This window comes from Macrotis lagotis, chromosome 1 (genome assembly GCF_037893015.1).
Source record: "Macrotis lagotis isolate mMagLag1 chromosome 1, bilby.v1.9.chrom.fasta, whole genome shotgun sequence".
Classification (NCBI taxonomy): Eukaryota; Metazoa; Chordata; class Mammalia; order Peramelemorphia; family Peramelidae; genus Macrotis; species Macrotis lagotis.
The window spans coordinates 357,049,545-357,070,278 of NC_133658.1; the positions used below are offsets into that span (position 1 = coordinate 357,049,545).

At 49.0% G+C, this 20,734-nt stretch overlaps 2 protein-coding genes across 6 annotated transcripts in view; one reads left to right on the top strand and one right to left on the bottom strand.

The window, feature by feature from the left end:
• The window catches only part of TRPC4AP (transient receptor potential cation channel subfamily C member 4 associated protein), an 89,147-nt gene extending 83,417 nt beyond the window's left edge, over positions 1–5,730 (top strand). Inside the window, exons 18-19 of the mRNA XM_074212089.1 lie at positions 126–332; positions 1,022–5,730. Coding sequence (XP_074068190.1) covers positions 126–332; positions 1,022–1,159 — 345 coding nt within the window. The 3' untranslated portion in view covers positions 1,160–5,730. The remainder of the gene's footprint in view (positions 1–125; positions 333–1,021) is intronic.
• The window catches only part of MYH7B (myosin heavy chain 7B), an 86,576-nt gene continuing 68,749 nt past the window's right edge, over positions 2,908–20,734 (bottom strand). For 3 of the 5 annotated variants that reach the window (XM_074212084.1, XM_074212085.1, XM_074212086.1), the window contains 20 exons: positions 20,541–20,677; positions 20,208–20,463; positions 17,290–17,532; positions 15,457–15,633; positions 15,167–15,312; positions 13,089–13,179; positions 12,572–12,961; positions 11,240–11,366; positions 11,003–11,121; positions 10,704–10,900; positions 8,895–9,244; positions 8,551–8,675; positions 8,308–8,423; positions 6,894–7,086; positions 6,464–6,667; positions 5,766–5,891; positions 4,719–4,889; positions 3,781–3,885; positions 3,596–3,691; positions 3,201–3,408 (listed from right to left, as the gene is read on the bottom strand). In XM_074212084.1, the coding sequence (XP_074068185.1) occupies positions 3,253–3,408; positions 3,596–3,691; positions 3,781–3,885; positions 4,719–4,889; positions 5,766–5,891; positions 6,464–6,667; positions 6,894–7,086; positions 8,308–8,423; positions 8,551–8,675; positions 8,895–9,244; positions 10,704–10,900; positions 11,003–11,121; positions 11,240–11,366; positions 12,572–12,961; positions 13,089–13,179; positions 15,167–15,312; positions 15,457–15,633; positions 17,290–17,532; positions 20,208–20,463; positions 20,541–20,677 (3,525 nt within the window). In that variant the 3' untranslated portion in view covers positions 3,201–3,252. Of the gene's footprint in view, positions 3,081–3,200; positions 3,409–3,595; positions 3,692–3,780; positions 4,134–4,718; positions 4,890–5,765; positions 5,892–6,463; positions 6,668–6,893; positions 7,087–8,307; positions 8,424–8,550; positions 8,676–8,894; positions 9,245–10,703; positions 10,901–11,002; positions 11,122–11,239; positions 11,367–12,571; positions 12,962–13,088; positions 13,180–15,166; positions 15,313–15,456; positions 15,634–17,289; positions 17,533–20,207; positions 20,464–20,540; positions 20,678–20,734 lie in introns of those variants that run through there. The other 2 variants (XM_074212087.1, XM_074212088.1) reach the window with 2 other exon arrangements.

Below are 20,734 nucleotides of genomic sequence, written 5' to 3' on the forward strand. Positions count from 1 at the left end.
GTCACATTAAAGTTAAGTCTTTTCCTCCCCTCTACCTGGTACTTGGTCCCTTCCCCCTTTCTGGACTCCAGATCCACTATCCTGGCTATTAGCTCACTGGTTTGGGGTTGGCTGGGGTGTTTCAGGAGAACGTCAGCTGCTTGAACACCAGTCTGGTGATCCTGATGCTTGCTCGGAGGAAAGACAAACTGCCTGGGTACCTGAATGCCCTTCAGAAGATGGAGTATGATGAGAAATATCCTGGCTTCATCCTCAACAATTTTCACAGTCTCCTGCGCTTCTGGCAGCAGCACTACCTCCATAAGGACAAAGACAGCACCTGCTTAGAGAATGTAGGAGTGTGTGGGAGCCCCATGGGGTGGACAGATATTCCCATATTTAGGGATTGGAGGGAGGAGGCTATGAATGGAACTTATCTCTTGGTCCCTATGCTGCCTGGGAAGCAAATAAGAAAGGCTTCAACCTTGAGGGTCCACTTCTCCTACCTAGTTCTTTGAGAAGGGTCATTTCTGGCCTCATTACCTTGAATTAAAAATGAGCAGGCAATGCCCAAAACATTGTATAAAATGAAAAGGGGGGGAATTCAAGCCAGACTTCCACAATTGGCCCCTTCTTGTCATGGAAACCAAAGCCATTAGAAGAGGAATTCTTAACTTTTTGTGTGTCATATTCCCCACCCTCTCTTCCCTACCTGTGCTAAATATTGGGGAAATCTACTCATTCTGAAATTCTTCCAAAATCCTAGAGCCAGGAGACTATTCATCTCTTCCTGAGAGCAGTGTAGATGAAGATATCCAATTTCTGTATATACCAAGTGGGCTAGACAGAAGGTTCATCTGTTCTCCCTGCTTCTGCAAAGCCTCAGTCCTAGCTGGAAGATGAAACTGATCTGGGGGAAGAGTAGGAGCAGGGGTACCACTTAGCCCTTTTCTTGGCCTTGAGTGGGAGACAGTGAAATGAAATATGGAAAATGCTGTCTCTGCATCACTTCTGCAACCCTTTCTCTCCTTTTCCTCCACAGAGCTCTTGTATTAGTTTTACCTACTGGAAAGAGACTGTGTCCATTCTGCTAAGTCCCGACCGGACATCACCCTGTGCCCTGGTCAGCTATATCGAGGAGCCCTATATGGACATAGACAGAAACTTCACAGAGGAGTGACCTGCCAGGCCAGGCCTCTGAGGACATCTTGCAGACAGTGGTGATTCAGGGATTACAGTGTGGTGTGTGTGCACTTCTCCATTTGGATCCATGGACAGTGTGGGCCCCCTCCTTCACTCCTGCCCCTATTGCTACTCCTCCCTTCACCCCTGCTCCCATTGCTCCTGGATAGGACATTTCAGGGACCTTTTTCCAGAAGAGACAGTGCTATTTCCTCTCCCTGGGTGAGGCAGGACTCACCAAGAACTTTACTTTCCTGCCTCTCTTCCCTATTCCCTCAAAACTGAAGCTTTTCCTGACCAGTATCACCAGGCCCTCTGTTTGGATGCCATTTCTGAGGCTAGGTCTGTGCTGCAGGCTTCGGGCCTGGGTTACTGATATATGAACTCAGATGTTACCTGAGCAGGGACTATAGGCGCACTCATTATTTCCTCTCTTTCCCTTCCTGAGACCTGGTACTGAATTTTGAGGGTCTCCATCTTTTAATCAGGTGTTTCCTCCAGTTCTCTCATCGTTTTTCTTCCCCAGGGAGAATTCTTTTCCCTAAAGCACCAGGCAGGAGCTTCAGACCATTGCTTAGATGTTGTTCACTGCCTCCACCTTTGGCCGAGTGGAATTTAAAATCTTCATATCTCAGATATTTGCTCAGCGCTTTTCTGTGGTATCTCCTCCTCCCTGGCTTTAACAGTCCTTCATACAAAGGGAGTGGGGCTGAAGAGAGTTGGGACACAGTTGGGACACAGCTTTCTCTGGAGCCAGATTGAGGCCAGAAAGGAATAGTAGGAAGCTCCCCACAAAGTGTCCACCTCCGCAGAATTCAGACTATTTAAGAGGTATTGTTGTCCATCATTCTCTGGTAAGATAACCTAGTGCTGATGAAGAGCTCAGAGAAAGAGGTCCAGGGAGTCCTTATCCCCTCTGGGCTCACCTTGGCTAGCCTGGAACAGACTTGCCCTTGGACAGCAAGCCCACCATAATTTTCCAGGCTTCTTTCCCAGATTGAGTCTCTGGATGAGGGCCAGCTCACTCCCATTAGCTTCTTGTTTATTTGATCCCTCTCCTCTAATGTCTGATCTTCCTTTTTTGTTTTGTCACCTTTTATACACGCCACTTGTAAAAACATGTATCATCCTTCTGACCTGTCCCATGTCTCCCCCCTCTAACCCTGGACAGTCTGAGTCACTTTTTCTTCCCACACAGGACTCAAGGGGACTGCCCCCAGGAGAATGGGAGAGCTTCTCCAGGGTGGGCCAGGTGCCAATGCCTTGGTCCCTAGAGCTCTGCCAGCAGCTCTGGGAAAAGAAGGAATTTGTCTTTAAATTCACATGTTGTGGAGTTGTGTCCCTTGATTGTCCCCAGGGCTGACCCAGCCCTTCCCCTGAGGGACTTCTCCCTAAACCCCAGGTACAGATTAGCTCTCCCTGGGAAAGCTCTTCCCCTCCCCCAGGATGAGGGCCAGTACCACAATATTGCCAATTTATTAACAGCAAATAAACTGATTATTAGATGGAGCATATTAAAGTATTTTAAGTGAGGGGTGTGAATTGACCTTTGTTTGGGTGAGCAATGCTAGGAATGTGCTGCAGGCCCAGTTTTCCTCCTTTGTGCTGTTTTGGCCCAGGGGCCTGATTCTACCACTCAGGTTCTTCATTATTTTTAGCCCCAGAAAGGTTTCTCTCCTCCTCTCCTCTCTTCTCCTCTTCCCCTCTACTCAGCAAAAGGAACAAGAAACAAGGAACAAGCTGGGTTTAAGTTGCATTTATTTGGGAAATTAGAAGGCATTGGAGAAGAATAAGTAATTGGAGGTTCTAGGGATAAGATAAGGAAACAGTGAGGGTCCATGATGCTGTTGCAGCGACCATTCCTCTTCAGATCTCAGGCCCCTGAGGGCTTAGGGGTTTCCATGTCTTCACTCTTTATGCTGAGGAATGGTAGAGATATCTCAATTCGCCAACCATGCCTATTTCTTCCCACCTTCCCCCCCGACAGGTGCAGACTACCCTGCAAAGAACTGGCTTCCCCCCAGAGCCTCCCCAGAAGAGGCTTTCTTTCTGTTCTCCACCTCTCACTTTGGGGCATCAGTTATTGCCCTTCTAACCCCAGCCCCTCACCTTGGGGGCTAGAGCATCCCGAGTTCGAGCCCGAAGCTTGTTAACCTGGGTTTCTGCAATGTCTGCCCGCTCCTCTGCATCATCAAGCTCGTGTTGAGCCTTCCGATACTTCACCAGATTGGAGTTGGCCTGTTGCTCCTGGGAAGGAGCAGTCACATATAGGATCAGTCCATTAAGAAGCATTATATTAAGTGCCTACTGTGTAGGATTACGCACAAATAGTTGTACGTGGGCATATAAGCCAAGCCACACTTCTCTTGGCTTTGGTTTCCACATCTGTAAAATTGGAAAATTAGTGTTTGTGGGTTTGCACACACACACTCACCGCCTCTTCAAACTGGCGCTTATAGCTCTTGACTTTGCTCTGTAGCTTCTCAATGAGATCCTGCATCCGGGCTAGGTTCTTCCTGTCTTCCTCAGCCTAGGGAGAAGGGACATTGAGGACTCAGGGTCGTGTCTGCCCCAGAGAAACTGTCCAGCTCTGAAATCCCTAACCTTGGTCCCACTAACCTGATAAGTGAGCTCCTTCACTCGGCGCTCATGTTTTCGAATACCTTTCTGGGCCTCCACATTCTTCTTCTGCTCCCCATCCAACTCCAGCTCTAGTTCCCGTACCTGCAGAACAGGGTGGGTAAGCTTAGAATCATGAGCCATACATTTAGGGAGGTAGCGTCTTGATACAGTGAGAAGATTGGGCTACAAGGATCTGAGTTCAGGTAGTGATTCTGATACAACCTGTGTGGCCTTGGGCAAATCATCACTGACCAGGCCTCAATTTCCTCTTCTAGAAAATGAGGAGGTTGCTCTAGGTAGCTCCTGAGGTCCCTTCCAGCTCTCATCTCCCCTGAACTAGGGGAAAATGGCTATGAGGAGAGAAGGGGTGGAAAAAAAGGACAAGGAGGCTGAGGAAATGGGTAGGAGTCCAAAAAAGATTCCAATTCAGATGGTGAATGTTGAGGAATCTGCAACTGAGGTCAGGGAAAAATCTGAAGGGATCTGAGAGAATTCCAGAAGGGATCTGGAAATGACTGGGGGAGTGTCTCCCAATCCAGGGTGCCACATCTCTTTGGGGTATTCAAGTTCTTCCCCAGGGAGCTTAAGAGATAACCTAGAAAAAGAGAGATCCTGATCCCTGGAGGAATCAGGCAGCCTGATTCCAACCCCTGGATGTTGGGTGATGAAATACTCCTTCCCTCTCCAAGCAGTTGGCTGTATGTGTGCTATCATTTCAGTAAGCCCTTCAGAACCTTTTAGTAATCAGGTCCCTGGGGAAGGAAGAGGAGATTCCAAGGAGTGCTGTTTTGATTACCTAGACTGGACAGTGTTGGGGAGATGGACAGGGGAATCTAGGAATATGATTGGGTGAATCAGATAGACTGGGAAGTGGGTGTGGGGCAGGGAGCATCTCAGAACTTCTGGGGGATGGGACGTGTTGGGGAGGGACTGACCTTTGCTTCCAATTTCTGGACTTGCTTCTTGCCCCCCCTGAGGGCCACCTGCTCAGCCTCATCCAGCCGAACCTGTAGTTCCCTCACTGTCTGTTCCAGTGTCTTTTTCATACGCTCCAAGTGGGCACTGGTATCCTGTTCCTTCTTCAGCTCCTCAGCCATCATAGCTGCCTGGAAGGGGTGGGGGCAAAGGACGAAAACTCTCAGGAGCCACAGTCTTAGTCTTCTCCCCCTCACACACACTGCAGTCCTGTGACATGGGCACAAAACCCTCCTCTCCAGGCTGGGCCTTTTCACTGGCTCTCCCTTCATCTTGGCCTCCTGTCCTTCCCAGATAAAATCCCACCTTCCTGATCCCCCTTCCCCCCCTTCATGCTAATCCTTTCCCTCTGTTGATTATCTCCAGTTTGAACCGTATACAGCTTGTTTGTACATAGGTGGTTTGCATGATGTCTCCCCGTTAGACTGTGAGCTCCTTGAGGGCAGGCCATGCCTCTTGCCTTTGTATCCAGAGATCAGCACAGTGCCTGGACTGTGGTAGGCACTTAATAAATGTTTATTGACTGACTGTCCTGCCCCCTTTGAGGGTCATTCAATCCCCCTCACTGAGCCCTTCCCTCTATCCAAGAGAACTGGATTTAGTCAGGAAATCTGCCTTCAAATTCTAGTCCCACTGTGAATTAATTAATTTCTCCAGACCTCAGTTGCTTCCTCTGCTAAAAGAGGGGGTTGAGCTAGATCTCTAAGCTGCCTTCCATCCTGAGAGTCCCTTTCTGATTTGATATTAGAAACCCTGGAGTTTAACTTCTGGCTCCTTCACATGGTACAAGTGGGAACTTGGGCATCGCTTCAATTTTTCAGACCTCATTTTCCTCCCAAGTAACATGTGAGGATCCCTTCTGGCTCAAAGACTGATCCTCGGATCATCCTGCCGGGAAAGTCCTTCCTTCTGTCCTGAAGCCCTCCTGATGTCCCAGCCTGATTCTTCCATCTGAGATGGCCCAGCCCTCCCTGCCCCGCCCCCCCCCCCCCAATCCCAGTCCTCACGTCAGTGATGGCTTTCTTTGCTTTCTCCTCAGCCTCGCGGCTTTCCTGCACAGCCTCTTCAACCTCCCCACTCAATTGTGACACATCAGCCTCTAACTTCTTCTTCTGGCTGACAAGGCCTGTGTTCTGGGGCACACGTGAATCAAGATGGGGGATAACAGAGACAGAGTCAGATCTAGGATAAGTCCCCCAGCAGGCAGGTGAAGCATCTGGATCTCTTCTCAGAGGAATGATTAAAGATGCAGAAAATATATAGGAATTCAAAGGAAATTTCAGTTATGTTGAAATAAGTTTTTGAAATAATTTTAAGAAAATAAAAAACAAGTTCACAGGTTCAGAACCGTGCTGAGAATAGTACCAATGACCCAGGTAGGCCTTCAGCAGAAAGGACTCCTGGGGCCTCTGAAGAAGGGGTCTCCTAGACACCTGTGTTTCCAGGTTCTGTGCTCCTGGGCCTAGTCTTTGGCATGACCCATTTTGGGGCCAAAGCCTGGATGGCCTATTGTCAGTAAGTCCTGTTTCTCCTGTTAATTCAATATATTCATTTTAAACATGCATACAAATTCATTAATATACAAATTTTAATACATTAGTAAATATTGAAATTATATTGATAAATATCAAAATCATAATAATTAATTGTGCAAATATTCACTGAACACTTACTATGTGGACAGCCCCAGGCAAGGTTTGCTTACCTGTGAATGCAGCAAGTTGATCCTCTCGGTGGCCTCCAGCAGTTCCTGCTCTGCAAGTCTCCGGGCCCTCTCACCTTGCTCCAGGACTGCCCGGAGCTCCTCCAGTTCTGCTAATAGCAGCCCATTCCTTCGCTCCAAGGCCTGGGCCTGTTCACGCAACTCCCCAGCCACACGCTGTGCCTCATCCTGGGCCACCTGGGCATCCTGGAGAAGAGGGCAAGGCAGAGACCAGCTCCCACAACCCCCTATGCTTCCTAATCCTGGGCTCTGCCCTCCAGCTCACAGCTCCTTGTCTGCCCCACTCCTTCCTTGATCCCCCTGTGGCCCCAAAGCCTCCTTCCCCCAGTTTCCCTACAAATCAGCTCCCCAGTGGTGTCCTTAGCTTTCTGATGTCTCCCAGCACCACCCCCCCCCCCAGCCACAGTCTCACCTTGAGCTGGCCTTGCAGCAGGCGAGTGGCCGCATGGGCCTCACTGGCCTGACGCGTGGCATGACCCAACTGCAGCTCCAACTCATTCAGGTCCCCTTCCATCTTCTTTTTAAGCCTCAATGCCTCATTCCGGGCCCGGCCTTCAGCATCCAGTGAAGCCTGCAGTGATTCAACTGTGCGCTGGTGATTCCGTCTGGGGGAGAGGCAGCAGGTTAGGGTTGGCGGCCAGCGCCTCCTCTGTTACCCGTTAATTCCTGGCCTCTTGGGCACCAGAGACCACTGCAATTAGAAGCTATGTCCAAATGGAAAGGGCTGCCTAGAGTAAGCCCCACCTCATGGAAGTGATCCAACAAAGATGAGATGCCAGTTGTCTGAGATAGTGCAGAGGAGACTTGGACTAAGTTGCATTTTAAGGTCCCAACTCCAATAAAAATTCTCTCTCTTTAAAACCCTGCTGGGCTGCAGAGATCTTTTGGAAGTCTGGCTCCTAGAAAGCACTGCTTTCTGGCCACCCTCTTCCAAACTTCTGATTGTTCCTTCTTTCATGCCTTTCAACACAAGAGGAGGCAGCTTGCAACTTGGTTCTCGGGGCCATTTCTATACCATCCCTTTACCACTCAGTAGCTTCTTCTCTAAAGTTCATTCCATCCTGTGCTTCACAATCTCTTACCTGCCCTCCTGCCTTTCCATCTTTCTATATCTTATTCTCTTCACCCCAATCCCCTGTACTCTGATCAAGTGACACTGGCCTCCCTCTTCTTTGCACAAGATACTCAACTCCAGAGTTCTGGGCAGCTTCACAGATGTTCCCTCATTCCTGGAATTCTCTCCCTGATCTCCCATAATAAAAATATTTGTTGACTGGTGAACTATTTTGATTGTCACAGTCATACCAACCTCAAGTTATTCTTTGACTTTGTCTCTATCTGTCTTGTCTCTCTCACGAGTGCAAACACATACATTCTGTCTCTGTCTCCATCAATTTGTCTCATCCCTGCATTTGTTTCTCTCCCCTTCTCTCACACCTACATTTACACACTCTCTTCTCTATCTCTAACTCTATCTCCCTTTCTCACACAAATAGTCTTTCTGTCTCACATATACACACACTATGTGTTTTCACTTTCTTTGAATTTATCTCTTTCTCAGTCTTTCACTCAGTCTCTGTCTCTCTCTGCCTGTCTCTGTGTCTCTGTCTGTCTCTCACACACACATATATACACACACACACATACACTCCCTGATACATATATGGAGCTTTAGGGGTACAAAGGACTATAGGTAAGAGTCTTCTGCCTCCCCAAAAGAGGCTGAGTGGGGATCTGCATTCTAAGGAGATGGACCTGCAGTCCCTGGGGGATCCTTCAGGGCTTGGGGAGCATGGGTTGAATGGGGTAGCGTCTGGCCTCTTCACCTGAGATTCTCACTCTCCTCATTCTTCTCAGCCAGCTTCCGGTCCATGTCGGCCTTCACCTGGGACAGCTCCAGGTGAATTCGCAGAGTCTTTGTCTCCTCCAGCTCCAAGGCCCCCTGGAAGTCAGTGAGGGAGTCAAGGGGCAGTGGGGCCATTTTCCAGGTGGTCAGTCAGTGTGAAGAGGTTAGTTTGGGAGGGTTACATCAGGAGAGCAGTGGGAGGGATGCAGCCCAGGGCTCTGACCTCAGCCTCCTCCAGTGCAGCCTGGAGCTCACTCTTTTCTCCCTCCAGGGCCTTCTTCACTTTCTCCAACTCCTGTAAATTCTTCCCACTCAGGCTGATCTGGTCAGTGAGATCACTGATTTCCTCTGAGGAGGATGAGAAAGTGATGCAAGACCTGAACTTGGGGGCTGCCCCTAGCGGGGAATGACCCCAACCCTCCAAAAAAATGATCCCATGACCTGGAATGATGTCTGACCCCCCCCCCCCAGTGAACTCCAAAGTAACCCTGCCTCTGAAGCCCGCGACTCTGAAATGAGCTCCTGCCCCTAGATGCTGCTCCTGGGGTAGGTGGTAGAGGCTTATACCCTGGAGGTGCTTGTTCTCCCTCTTGAGGGTCTCCAGGGCCTCGAGCACCTCCTCGTGGCTGTGCCGAAGCCTGAAGAGTTCAGAGCCCAGGCTTCGAGCCTCCCTCTGGGCGGCCTCCAGCTCCCGCTGGGTCTCCTCCTCCTGGCGCCTGCGCTCCTCCAGGGCTCGTTCCAGAAGGCGCTGCTTCTTGTCCAGGGCGGCTGCAGCAGAGGTGGACCGCTCCAGCTCCAGGCTCACGTCGTCCACCTCGGTCTGCAGCCGTAGCTTCGCCTTCTCCAGGGAGGAGCACCGTGCATGGGCTGCCTCTGCAACCTCCTCTGCCTCCTGAAGCCTAGCCGCCAGCTTCTTCCTGAGGTCGTGGAGAGTCACAAAGTCTTTTGCAAGGGTTTGGAAAAATCAAAGGGCCAGCAACAAGAGGTCACAGGATAGGATTATGGCCAAGGCTTCACAAGGTCAAAAGGTCAGGAATGGGGGTGTCATGGGCAGGATCATGGTCAAGGCTTCACAAGGCCAAAGGGGCAGAAACATAGGGGTCACAGGACAGGATCATGGACAAAAATTCATAAAGTCAAAAGGTCAAGAACATGGGGTCATTAGGGCAGGATCATGACCAAGGGTTCATAAGGACAAATGGGCAGGAATATAAAGGTCACAGGGCAAGATCATGGACAATGATTCACAAAGTCAAAGGATCAAGACCATGGGGTCATGGGAGGATTATGGTCAAGAATTCAGAGGATCAAAGAGACAGGGACATAGTAGTCACAAGGCAGGATCATGGTCAAGGGTTCATGAGATTAAAAACACAGCAACCTCAGGGTGCTAGACATACAAGTGATTATAAGGTCACAGACTCAGAGCTTAAAGAGCCCTCAGATTGTACTCTGACTTCAGTTGTGGTTCAGGGGATCAGAGAGGGGGGTCACATGAAGACAGGGAATAAAGGAATAAGCTTTTATATAGTACCTACACATAACTGTATTGAGCACATTTTTTTTTTTGCAAGGCAAACGGGGTTAAGTAGCTTGCCCAAGGCCACACAGGTAGGTAATTATTAAGTGTCTGACACTGGATTTGAACCCAGGTACTCCTGACTCCAGGGCCGGTGCTTTATCCACTACGCCACCTAGCCACCCCTAGCACATTTTTTTTAACAAATATCTCATTGGATCAGCTCATTGGACTACTAAGTGGTACAATGGATGGAACACCAGGCCTGGAGTCAGGAGGACAGGAGTTCAAATCTAGCCTCCGACATTTGACATTTACTAGATGTGTGACCTTGAATGAGTCACTTAATCCTAACTGCCTCACATTCAGGGTCATCTCCTGTCATATCTGACTACTGGACCCAGATGGTTCCAGAGGAGAAAGTGAGGCTAGTAACTGGCACAAGCCCCCCTTACTCAAATCCAATTCATGCGTTTGTCATGGGGTCACCTCCCTGATGTCATGGTCATCTTTGACAACAAAGGACAAATATCCTCATCTCCACTCTGTACTGCACTCAGCACTTTTTACAAATCTTATCTCATCGCATCTTACCAACAACTCCTGGAGTTAGGTGCTGCTATTATCCCCATTTTACAGACAAGGAAACTGAGGCAAAGGGTCACATAGCTGGTGTCTGACACTGTATTTGAACTCATTTCTTCAGGTCCATTCCAGTGACCTCCAAGGGGAGGAGAGTGGAACAATCACAGATGGATCAGAGCCTGGCCAGGGTTGACAGGGTTAGACTTAGCTGACATGGGGTCCTAGATGGGGGGGGGGGGGAGTCTCAGGTCCTGCAGACTGTGGATCCTTACTTGGCCTCCTCTAGCTCCTCAGTCCTCTGGATGGCATCAGCCTCATATTTGCTCCGCCATTGGGCAACCTCAGCATTGGCCTTGGACAGGAGCCGCTGCAGCTCTGCCTGGGCCTCAGCCTCTTCCTCGTGCTGCTCCCTCAGGAGCTCACAGTCATGACGAGATGCCTGGACAGTGTGAGCCAGCGCACTTTTGGCCTGCATTAAGAGGTCAGGGAAGGAGTGGGGTCAGGGGCCAGGCAGCCCTTCCCTTTCCTGACTCCCTAGTCCATCCTCCTCAGCCCTCTAGGTTCCTGGGACCTTGGTCTCCTCCTCCAGCTGCCGTCTCAGCTCCTCCAGGCTCTGGGTTACCGATATCTTCCCGCGGCCTAACTGACTGATCAGAGACTCCTTCTCCTCCAGCAGGCGGCTCAGTTCCCCTGGGGGTGTGTGGGGGGAGACAACAGAACAAGGCTAGGGGTCAATGTGGGGTGCTCCAGGATCATCCCCCTTCCCCTACCCCAGCATCCTTCCCATCCCTACAAAGCCAGACCTCACCATTCTCAGTCTGGAGCCTCCCACGCTGGGCAGTCGCATCCGCCAGCTGTCTCTGCAGCTCATCGATTTTGATCTTGGCCTCGCTCAGATGATCCTCGGAGGCTCGACAGAGCTTCTCTGCATTGGTCTGGTTTGGAAGAGGGGTACCAGAATGTTTCAGGAAGTCAGTAGTTGGGAGAAGTGGTGGAAGTCCCAGGGAGCGGAACAGAGGACACGTATCATTAGAGGTTGTACAAAGGCTGTACAGCTTTGTGGAGCTGAGGACAGGGCAGGGGCTAAAGGATCCATAGTCTGATCAAAGGTCAGAGTTTGGAATTCAAGGGTCATCCATCATGGCACCTTGGGTTGGGACTCAAAAGACAGCCAAGTGGCATAGGACCTGGAGTCTAAGAAGATCTGAGTTCAAATCCTTTCTCAGACATACATTAAAAAAAAATCTGTTCGCCAGTTTTGGGCTGTCTGCAAAGGAGAGTGCCATCTATATCCAGATAAAGAGCCGTGGAGTTTGAACAAATTTCAAGGACTATTCCCTTTAATTTAGAAAAAAAAGAAACAGATATCTTATTGCCTGATCTTGTTCTCTTAGACTTTTTGTTTCTTCCTTAAGGATATGATTTCCCTCTCATCATATTCAAATTGGATCAATGTACAACATGGAAATAAAGTAAAGATTGACAGATTGCTTTCCGTGGGGGTGGGGTGAGGGGAAGGAAGTAAGACTGGGGGGAAAATTGTAAAAACTCAAATAATATCTTTAATAAAAAAGTAAAAATAAATCTTTAAAATTGGAGTTTGTCAAAAAATAATTCTGATGACGAGGGAACGTACTAATTTTTGAGTCTACTTATTCCAGTTTTGTGTAATTCTAATTTTTCAGAAGTATTTCATTAAATCAAGGTAATATCTGAAAAAAATCTGTTTGCCTCAGTTTCTCCTTTTGTAAAATGGAGATACTAATAGCTCCTAACTTCCCAGGATTGCTGTGAGGCTCCGATGAGAGAAAACTTGACAAAGTGCCTAGGACTCGCAGGTCCATTCTCCGTCAATGGTCCTTATTTACCGTCGCGGGTACTCCTGCTGCTGACTGCTAGCGTGACCCCCGCAAGCCGTTCAAAAAACAAAAACAAACGAAAAACTCTGTGTGCCTGGGCTTCCTCTCCTATGCCCCCTCCCGCCCCCCAGGCGGGGCCCTGGCGCACACAGAGCCAGCGGCTCGGAGGGGCGGTGGGGAGCGGCAGGCGCCCCGGCCCCAGGTGAGCGCGCCGCGGACTCTACCCGGCGACCTGCTCAATGGCACTGGAGGCACACGGGGGCTGCCCACGGCCGCGCTACCTTGCCCCGGGTCAGCGCCTCCACGTGGGCCGCCAGGTCGTCCACCTCCATGCGCAGCTCGCTCTTCTCCTTCTCCAGCTTCTGCCGTGCCCGCTGCAGGCTGTCCACATGCTCGCCCAGCTCGGCCGCGCTCTCCGCCTGCCTGCGGCGCAGGGCCGCCGCCGTGGCCTCGTGCCTCAGCGTGGCCTCCTCCAGCTCCCGCCGCAGCCGGCCCAGCTCGGCCTCCAGCTTCCGACTGCCCTCCCGCTGCCCGGCCGACGCGCCGCCCGCCTCCTCCAGCCGCTCGCTCAGCTCCTCCAGCTCCTGGGCGCTCTCCGCCCGCTGCTTCTCCACCCGCGCCCGGGCCGCCCGCTCGGCCTCCAGCTCCTCCTCCAGCTCCTCTCCTCGGGACTGGGGGGCAGGGGAGGCGTGAAGCCGCTGGGGCTGCCCGAGGGCCCCCCCGCAGGCTGCGCCCCCAGGCTGCCCCCCCCGGGCTCCCCCCACCCCAGCCGGCGCACCCGGGCCCAGAGGGCAGCACCTGAAGTTCCTTGATCTTCTTCTGCATCTGGGCGCCCAGCACCTGCTCATCCTCAATCCGAGAGTTCAGCTGGCTCATCTCGAAGTCCTTCCTGCGGCGGAGGAGAAAAGGTGATCGCGTGAGGCGATGGGAGGCGAGAGCCCCCAGCCGCCCAGAGGGCCAGGGGCCTTCGATGAAAGTGGCAGGGAGGCGGGTTTGCGCTCAACGAGAGGAAAAAAACCTCTTGGCGATCCGAGACGTCTAGGAGGGGAGTGGATGGGTGCCCGGGAGGCAGGGAGCGCATCACCAGAGGTCCTCAAGCAGGGACAGGCTAGGGGATCTCTGGCCAGACACAAGTTGGTCTAGATGGGCTCTGAGCGTCCTGGGATTCTCACAGAGAAGGAGAAGAGCCAGAGCCTGCTAGCGTGCCCACTTTATAGAGGAGGAAGCTGAGGGCTAATCCATCCTGTGCCTTTGGCCCCGAGTCTATGTGCAGAGCACCATGCCAGGCACTGGGCAAGCAGCCCCTGCCCCCAGGGAGCTTCCAGTCTTGCACATTGAAATACTTCAAAAGAAGTTGATTCCATCGTGTGAGACACTCCCTCCATTGGTATGGCCACAGTATTACTCACCTGATGGCCGGTCTCTTGATAACTTATCTCTGAATTTAACCAGACTGGCCCTTGAAGGACAGATATTGTGCCCATCATTGTTGTGAGGATCGAATGAACTAAGATTGAGAAAGTGCTTAGCAGAGTGCCTGGGACACACTCAAGCATAATAAATGCTTGTTTTTCTTTCCTCCCTCCCTTCCTTCTTTCCTTCCTTCCTTTTTCCTTCTTCCTTCTTTCCTTCCCTCCTTGCTTTTTTCTTTCTTCCCTCCCACTTTTCTTTCTTCCTTTATTTTTCCTTTCTTTCCTCTTTCCTTCCTTCTTTTTTTTTTTTTTTTAGGTTTTTGCAAGGCAAACAGGGTTAAGTGGCTTGCCCAAGGCCACACAGCTAGGTAATTATTGTGTCTGAGACCAGATTTGAACCCATGTACTCCTGATTCCAGGGCTGGTGCTTTGTCCACTAAGCCACCTAGCCACCCCCTCTTTCCTTCCTTCTTTCCTTTCCTTCCCTCCTCCTCCTTTCCTTCATTGGTTGACTCCAAGGCAGAGCTCCTTCCCTCCTGCTTTCCTTCCTTCCTTCCATTTTTACTTTCTTTCTCTCTTTCCTTTCCTCCTTCTTTTCTTTATTTTTTTTCCTCTTTCCTTCCTTCCTTCCCTCTCTTGGATGATTCCAAGGCAGAGCTCCCTTCCTCCCCTCCTTTTCTTTCCTTCCTTCCTTCCTTCCTCCCACCCTTCCTTCTTAAAATACTTTAGGATCCATCTCAATCACCATCTTCTGCATGAAGACTTTCCTGATTCCCATAATTGCTAGCATCCTCTCTCCCTGACTACCTTGTATTTTTGCATGTGTTTCTATTTTTAGCTATCTGGGCTGGGTATGTTTTTATGTACTTGTCTCTTCTATATGAATGAGGCCTCCTTCTGAGTGAGGATCATTCCATTCTTTGCACTTATATCCTCAGCACCCCCAAGCACCTAGCACTTAATAGGAATTTAATAAGGGCTTGTTGATTGTTTAATTGGTCCTTCTTTTGTCCCTTAGTAGAAAGCTAAGTTAGTGTTTCCAAACACTTGACTGCCAATCACGCCAGGTGTATGCTAATTACCAAAGGTCCACACTCATCCTACCTATAAACTCAACAGTCGATCTCAGATGCTTCCTTGTGTCCCACTTCTTGCACTTGTAACTCCTTGCCCCTAGTCCTTATCCCCTAAGCCCTGAAGTCTACAGAAGGCAAAATAATCTCTAGTGCAAATTTAGATATTTCCACATCAGTGGTGGCCTCAACCCCCTGTTCTGACCTCCGTCATCTCTATCTCAGAGTTGTCCACTGGTCACAGAGTCTGGTCCATAGTCGTCCTGAACACTGAGGGATATGAGTCCATTTTATCCAGACCCTCTTATTTTACAGCTAAGGTCCAGAGAGAGGAGAAATGATGCTCCAGATCACCAGCTTCCACCCCTCCCTTACTTTATACTAGACCCACTTTTTGAGCTTCTCTTCCAGCTGCCGTAGGTCACGCTCTCCATCTGCCACTGACTCCTGGGTGAGTTTCAGGTCCCCCTCCAGCTTCCGCTTGGCCCGTTCTACATCCAGGCGCAGTTTCTTCTCTTGCTCTAGGGAGCTTTCCAGCTATGGAAGGTGAGGGTATGAGTGAAGGTTTTCTCCGTTACTTCCTCTCCCAAGCCTCTCTGGTCAGTGCTCTCATCTGGGCCTGTCCAGGGCCTAGACCACTGCCTGCTCCTCCTACACTTCTCCCTGCCAGGTCACACTTACATCATCCAACTGCTGCTCCAGCTTGACCTTGGCTTTGCTCAGAGTGTTGACCTTGTCCTCCTCAGTCTGCAAGTCATCCAGTCCTTGCTGGTGGGCTTCCTGCAGAGCTTTCTTCTCCTTAGTCAGCCTGGCGATGGTTTCATCCCTCCCAGCCATCTCTTCCACCAAGGTCTTCACCTGAACCAAAACGTGATGAGATGACAGGTGGGAGATGGCAAGGGAGCTGGAGGGAAAATGGTTCTCCTTCCCTTAATTTGAATCTTAGGTCTTAACTTCTGACTAAGATGGCAGAGAGAAGACAGACACTGTGCCAAATCTTAGATTTTCATTCCCAAGTTTTGGATCAGAATTGCAAGAGACTTTGGAAGTCATTTTGTCCAACCCCCTAATTTTAGGATGAGAGAATTGAGGCCTGAAAAGAGGAAGTCATTGGGACTTGAACCCAGAATTTCTGACTTTAAGTTAATACTCTTACCATGATGTCAGGCTTTTCTTCAAAAATCAAAATTCCTTGATTAGGTCCCAAAGTCTTGGTTTTATATGGAGAATGTATTATGTGGGGGGTGGGGTGGGGGAGAGGGCTCAGCAGGAGAGGCAGAGCCCTTGAGAGACCCCTGGGAGATCTATGATCCTGTTCCCATGGTGCCAAGTCCCTTATAGACAACTGAAGTAGGTCATATCTACTGGCACCAGCCCTTCCACAAACGGTAAAATGGGGACTGGTGAGATAGTATGCTAGACAAATGGAGCTAGACAAGCAATTGAGAGACCTGTGTTCAAACTAGTTCTGACTTTCTGATTATGTGACTTCACTGAACACCTCTGCGCCTCAGTCTCCTTATTCATCAGATGGAACTAATGACGAGGAACTGTAAGGAAAGAGCCATGTAAACGTTGAAGGGTTATCTACATATGAGCCATTGATGATCTTGGATTAGTCTCTTTGGCAATGATCAGTGTTTAGTGGAGTAAAAGTGAAGGGAGTGAAGGGAAAAGACCATGGTGGAATGAAGCTGAGAGGTTGGGTTTTTCTCCATATGTCCTTACAGCAGAGAGGTAAGACCCAGGTGTCTGTGTTGGTCATGGTTCAGTCCTCCTATGGAATATCCTAGAACTAGGAGCTGTTCTTACAAAACAGCTGAGCAGACCCTAGATCTCTCATCCTCAAAGAAGAGGCCTGGTATGAATGTCTAATGACTTTTCTCTAATTCTCATTTTCCAAAAGTTCATGCATTAACCTAGATCATGGAGCTAGGTTTAGAAAGGAGTTAGATGTCACTTAGCTTAAACCTGTCATTTTACAAAAGAGAAAACTGAAGGCCAGAGAGGTTAAATTACCTAGGTAGTAAGGGGCAGTATTTAGTCAGTCAAGTGTTAAAGATATAAAAAGGGACAAAAAGTGGACTCTGCTATCATATTCTGATAGCTAGACAGCACACAAACAATTATGTCTGTACAAAATATGTATAGGTCAGATGACTCCAAGTTTGTTGGTCTTTTCATTTTCCTCACCCCATTCCTTGATATAACCCCCCCCCAGATTTCTGTTTCAGGTCTTCTTTTCTGGGTTCATACCTATCTCCCAGCCCTTCCTTGTTTTAGGCCCTATCCCAATTATCTGCTCCAGTCCTGTCCCCCCTCAATTCTTTGATGTTTTCTGAGTGGTCTCTTGGAGTTTCCCTGCTTCTCTCCAGCCCTCATTCTAGGTCTTCCCTCAGATCTAGGCTCTAGCTCCTCTGCTTCTCCTGGGCCTAGCATCTTGTTCTGGGCTCTGGACCCAGTCCTAATTTTGGGTGGTGGCTCTCCTGGTCTCATCCCAAGCCACACACAAACCTTATTCTCCGTGGCGTGCTTTTCCTTCTCCACCTTGGCTAGAGTCAGCTCCAGGTCATCAATGTCCTTCTTGAGTTCAGTGCACTCATCCTCCAGATGCCGCTTCCTGGCAGTGAGGTCAGAGTTTGTCTCCTCTTCTTCCTCTAGTCGCTCACTCAGCTCCTTCACCTTGGACTCCAGCTGCACCTTGGACTTGATCAGAAGGTCACAGCGCTCCTCTGCATCTGCCAGGTTGTCCTGTTCCTGGAAGAAAGGGACCAGACCACAGGGATCGCACCCAGGCCCAGGGGCAGAGCAGGACCCAGAATCATGAAGTGAGGACCAGGATGCAGGCAAATCAGAATGGGTTCATTCATTCATTCATTCCCAAACATTTACTGAGTATCTGTTAGGTGAATAGCCTAGAAAAGAAAATACTTAGCAAGAATTTTAATCAGATATCTGAAAGGGAAGAGAAAGGGAATGAGAATTTATTAAGAGCTTTGTACATGCTAAGCACTTAACATATATTGCCTCATTTGAAACTCATAATATCCCTGAAAATTATCTGTATTTTACAGTTGGGGAAACTGAGACAAACAAAGGTTTAAAGGAAAGACTTGCCCAGAGTCACACAACTATTAAAGTGTCTGAGGTCAAATTTGAACTTAGGTCTTCCTGACCCCAGGCCTAACACTCAGTTGCCTGTAAAAGGCCATTATATGGAAGAGGGATGAACTTTACTCTGTTCAGTCTCTCTCTCTATTTTTTTTTTTGCTAGGCAATGGGGTTAAGTGGCTTGCCCAAGGCCACACAGCTAGGTCATTATTAAGTGTCTGAGGCTGGATTTGAACTCAGCTACTCCTGACTCCAGGGCTGGCGCTCTATCCATTGCACCACCTAGCCACCCCTGTTCAGTCTCAAAGGGTAAAAACTAAGGTGGGGGGAAGAGGGGTGGAGAGAGAGAGAGAGAGAAAGGGAGAGAGAAAGAGAGATCAAATTTAACATAATATAAGAAAATTTTTTTTAAAATAGAGTTGTCCAAAAGTTAAATGTGCTGCTTTGCATTAGCCAAGGCAGTGATTTTTTTTTAGGTTTTTTTTTTGCAAGGCAAATGGGGTTAAGTGGCCACACAGCTAGGTAATTATTAAATGTCCGAGACCAGATTTGAACCCAGGTATTCCTGACTCCAGGGCTGGTGCTTTATCCACTGTACCACCTAGCCACCCCCAAGGTAGTGATTGAGTGAAGAAAGTTGGTAGTGATCTCCCTGCTACTGGAGGTATTTGACTAGAGTCTAAATGGCCTCTTGCTGAGGATACTGCAGAGAGGATTGGACCAGAAACCACTGAGCTTCCTCTTCCAACTCTATGATTCTGCATTTCTTTTTGCTTGAGGAACAAAGATAAATAAGTCAAAATAACTCATAGCTTATTAAGCCTTAAAAATACTGACTTCTTTCATTTTAGGAGGAGAAAGAAGTGAGTGCATCTGAACTATAATTTCATTCAGTTTGGGGCATTTGCTAAGAGAACTGTCCAAAAGACATGTTGTGAGATGACCTAAAGTATAAATTTTCAGAGCTGGAGGGAATTCTGGAGATGATCAAGCTCAGATTCCTGATTCTACAGAAGAAACAGAGACACAGGATCCTGGATGATAAACAGTCGTGGAAGTACCTGGGAAGTACCTGTACCTAGTACAGATAGGTCACACATGTGGCCCCCAACCCTGAGAGCTGCCTGAATCAGATTGAAATATATTAACAACAAATATAAATACAATAAGACATAAATGCTGTTAATTTGTCGTTTTCACAGTCAATATGTTCCTTCAGGGATCCTTATATATGACAGTGGCCCTTGGTTCTATTTGAGTTTGACTCCAGTGATGTAGACCAATCCTGCTCTCTCTTCCTGGAGAGGACCAGAAAGAGGAAGAGACTTTCCCAAGTTCACAAAGGTGGTAACTAATGGGATCACAATTCAGGCCCCAGGTTTCACTGACTTTAAATATCACACATTCTGATGCACTCTGGCATCAACTCAATAAAGCCCTCAAGGAAGTTCCATAAAGGAGGTGGTATTTGATCTGGACACTGAAGGATGGGTAGATTTGCAGGAGGAGGTGATGGAGAGTAGGGATTCATATTGGGACAACATAAGCAAACAAGTCGGGAGGCAGGAAGGTCCAGAGTTGTGACATTGGGTAGATCCATATGACTAAAGGAGTTGGGTGTGTAGGGAAGTGGGGAGAAATGAGCCTAAAGAGGGGTGTGTCACACCACAAGTCTGATATAAATGTCTGATGAACAAATTAAATGAAATGGAAGGAAGGAAGGAGGGAGGGGGAAGAAAAAAGGGAAGGAAAGATGGATGGAGGGAGGAAAGAGAGGAAAGAAGAAAGGAAAAATCTTTGAATGCTAGGCTTGTATTAGAGTTGGGACAGTGATACTGAGACAAAAGGCCTGATTTTTCAATCTCAGCTCTATTACTATCAATATAACCTTGAAAAAAAAATCTGCTTTTCTTCCCTGTTTTCTCATCTGCAAAATGAGGGACTTGACCTTAATTCTTGAAATGAAATATCTAACATCCCTGTCAATTCTAAATCCTATAATTTAAGTTTCAGTCTTAGTTACACTTACTAATTATATGAACCTAGGCAGGTCACATCACTTCTTTCTTCCTATTTCCTCATCCCTAAAATGAATATAATGGTCCTTTTTCTCTGTCTATCTTATGGGGCTAATGTGAAGAAAGTATTTTTGCAAATTGTAAAAATCTTATGTAAATGTAAGTGGATTCACTGGTATCTAATGAGGGAGGACTGATGCTCTAACTACTGATCCTGAGAGTCCATTTTCTATCTCCATTCCCATGCCCAGCCCTATCTCCATCTCCATCTTCAACGCCATGCCCAGCCCTGCCAGAGCTCACCGCCTGCAACTGCAGAGAGAGGTCATTCTTCTCCTGGGCAATGCTGATGTGCTTTTCCTCCAGTTCCTGTTTCTTGGCCTCTGCCTCAGCCAGGTTGCTCCGCAGTCCCCGGACCTCGGCTCTCAGGGCCCCTAGCTCCTCTTCAGCCTGCACAGAGCGCAACAGCGGCTTCATCTTGAAGAAGAGCTTCATCCAGGACCAGTTCTTCACAGCCGCAAAAGCCCGGATATTGCACTGGATAGTGTAGAGGGCATCCCTGGAGAGGGGGCAGTTGAGGGTTAGGGGGGAAGGAGGAGCTGGGAGGAGGTCCCCAGCCCCTTGGACTCCTCTTACCTTCCCCCTCTCATGTGCTGGTGCTCAATGCGCATGAGATGGCCCCGGATCCTCGCCTGCAGCAGGGTCAGGATCTTGGCTAGTCGCTCATCCCGAAGTTCTTCCAGGACAGCTAGCAGCCCAGCCTTAAAGAACACCTGCAAGGCAAAGATGGACTTTCCTTGACCTTGAGTGACCCTGACTCTCAGGAATTC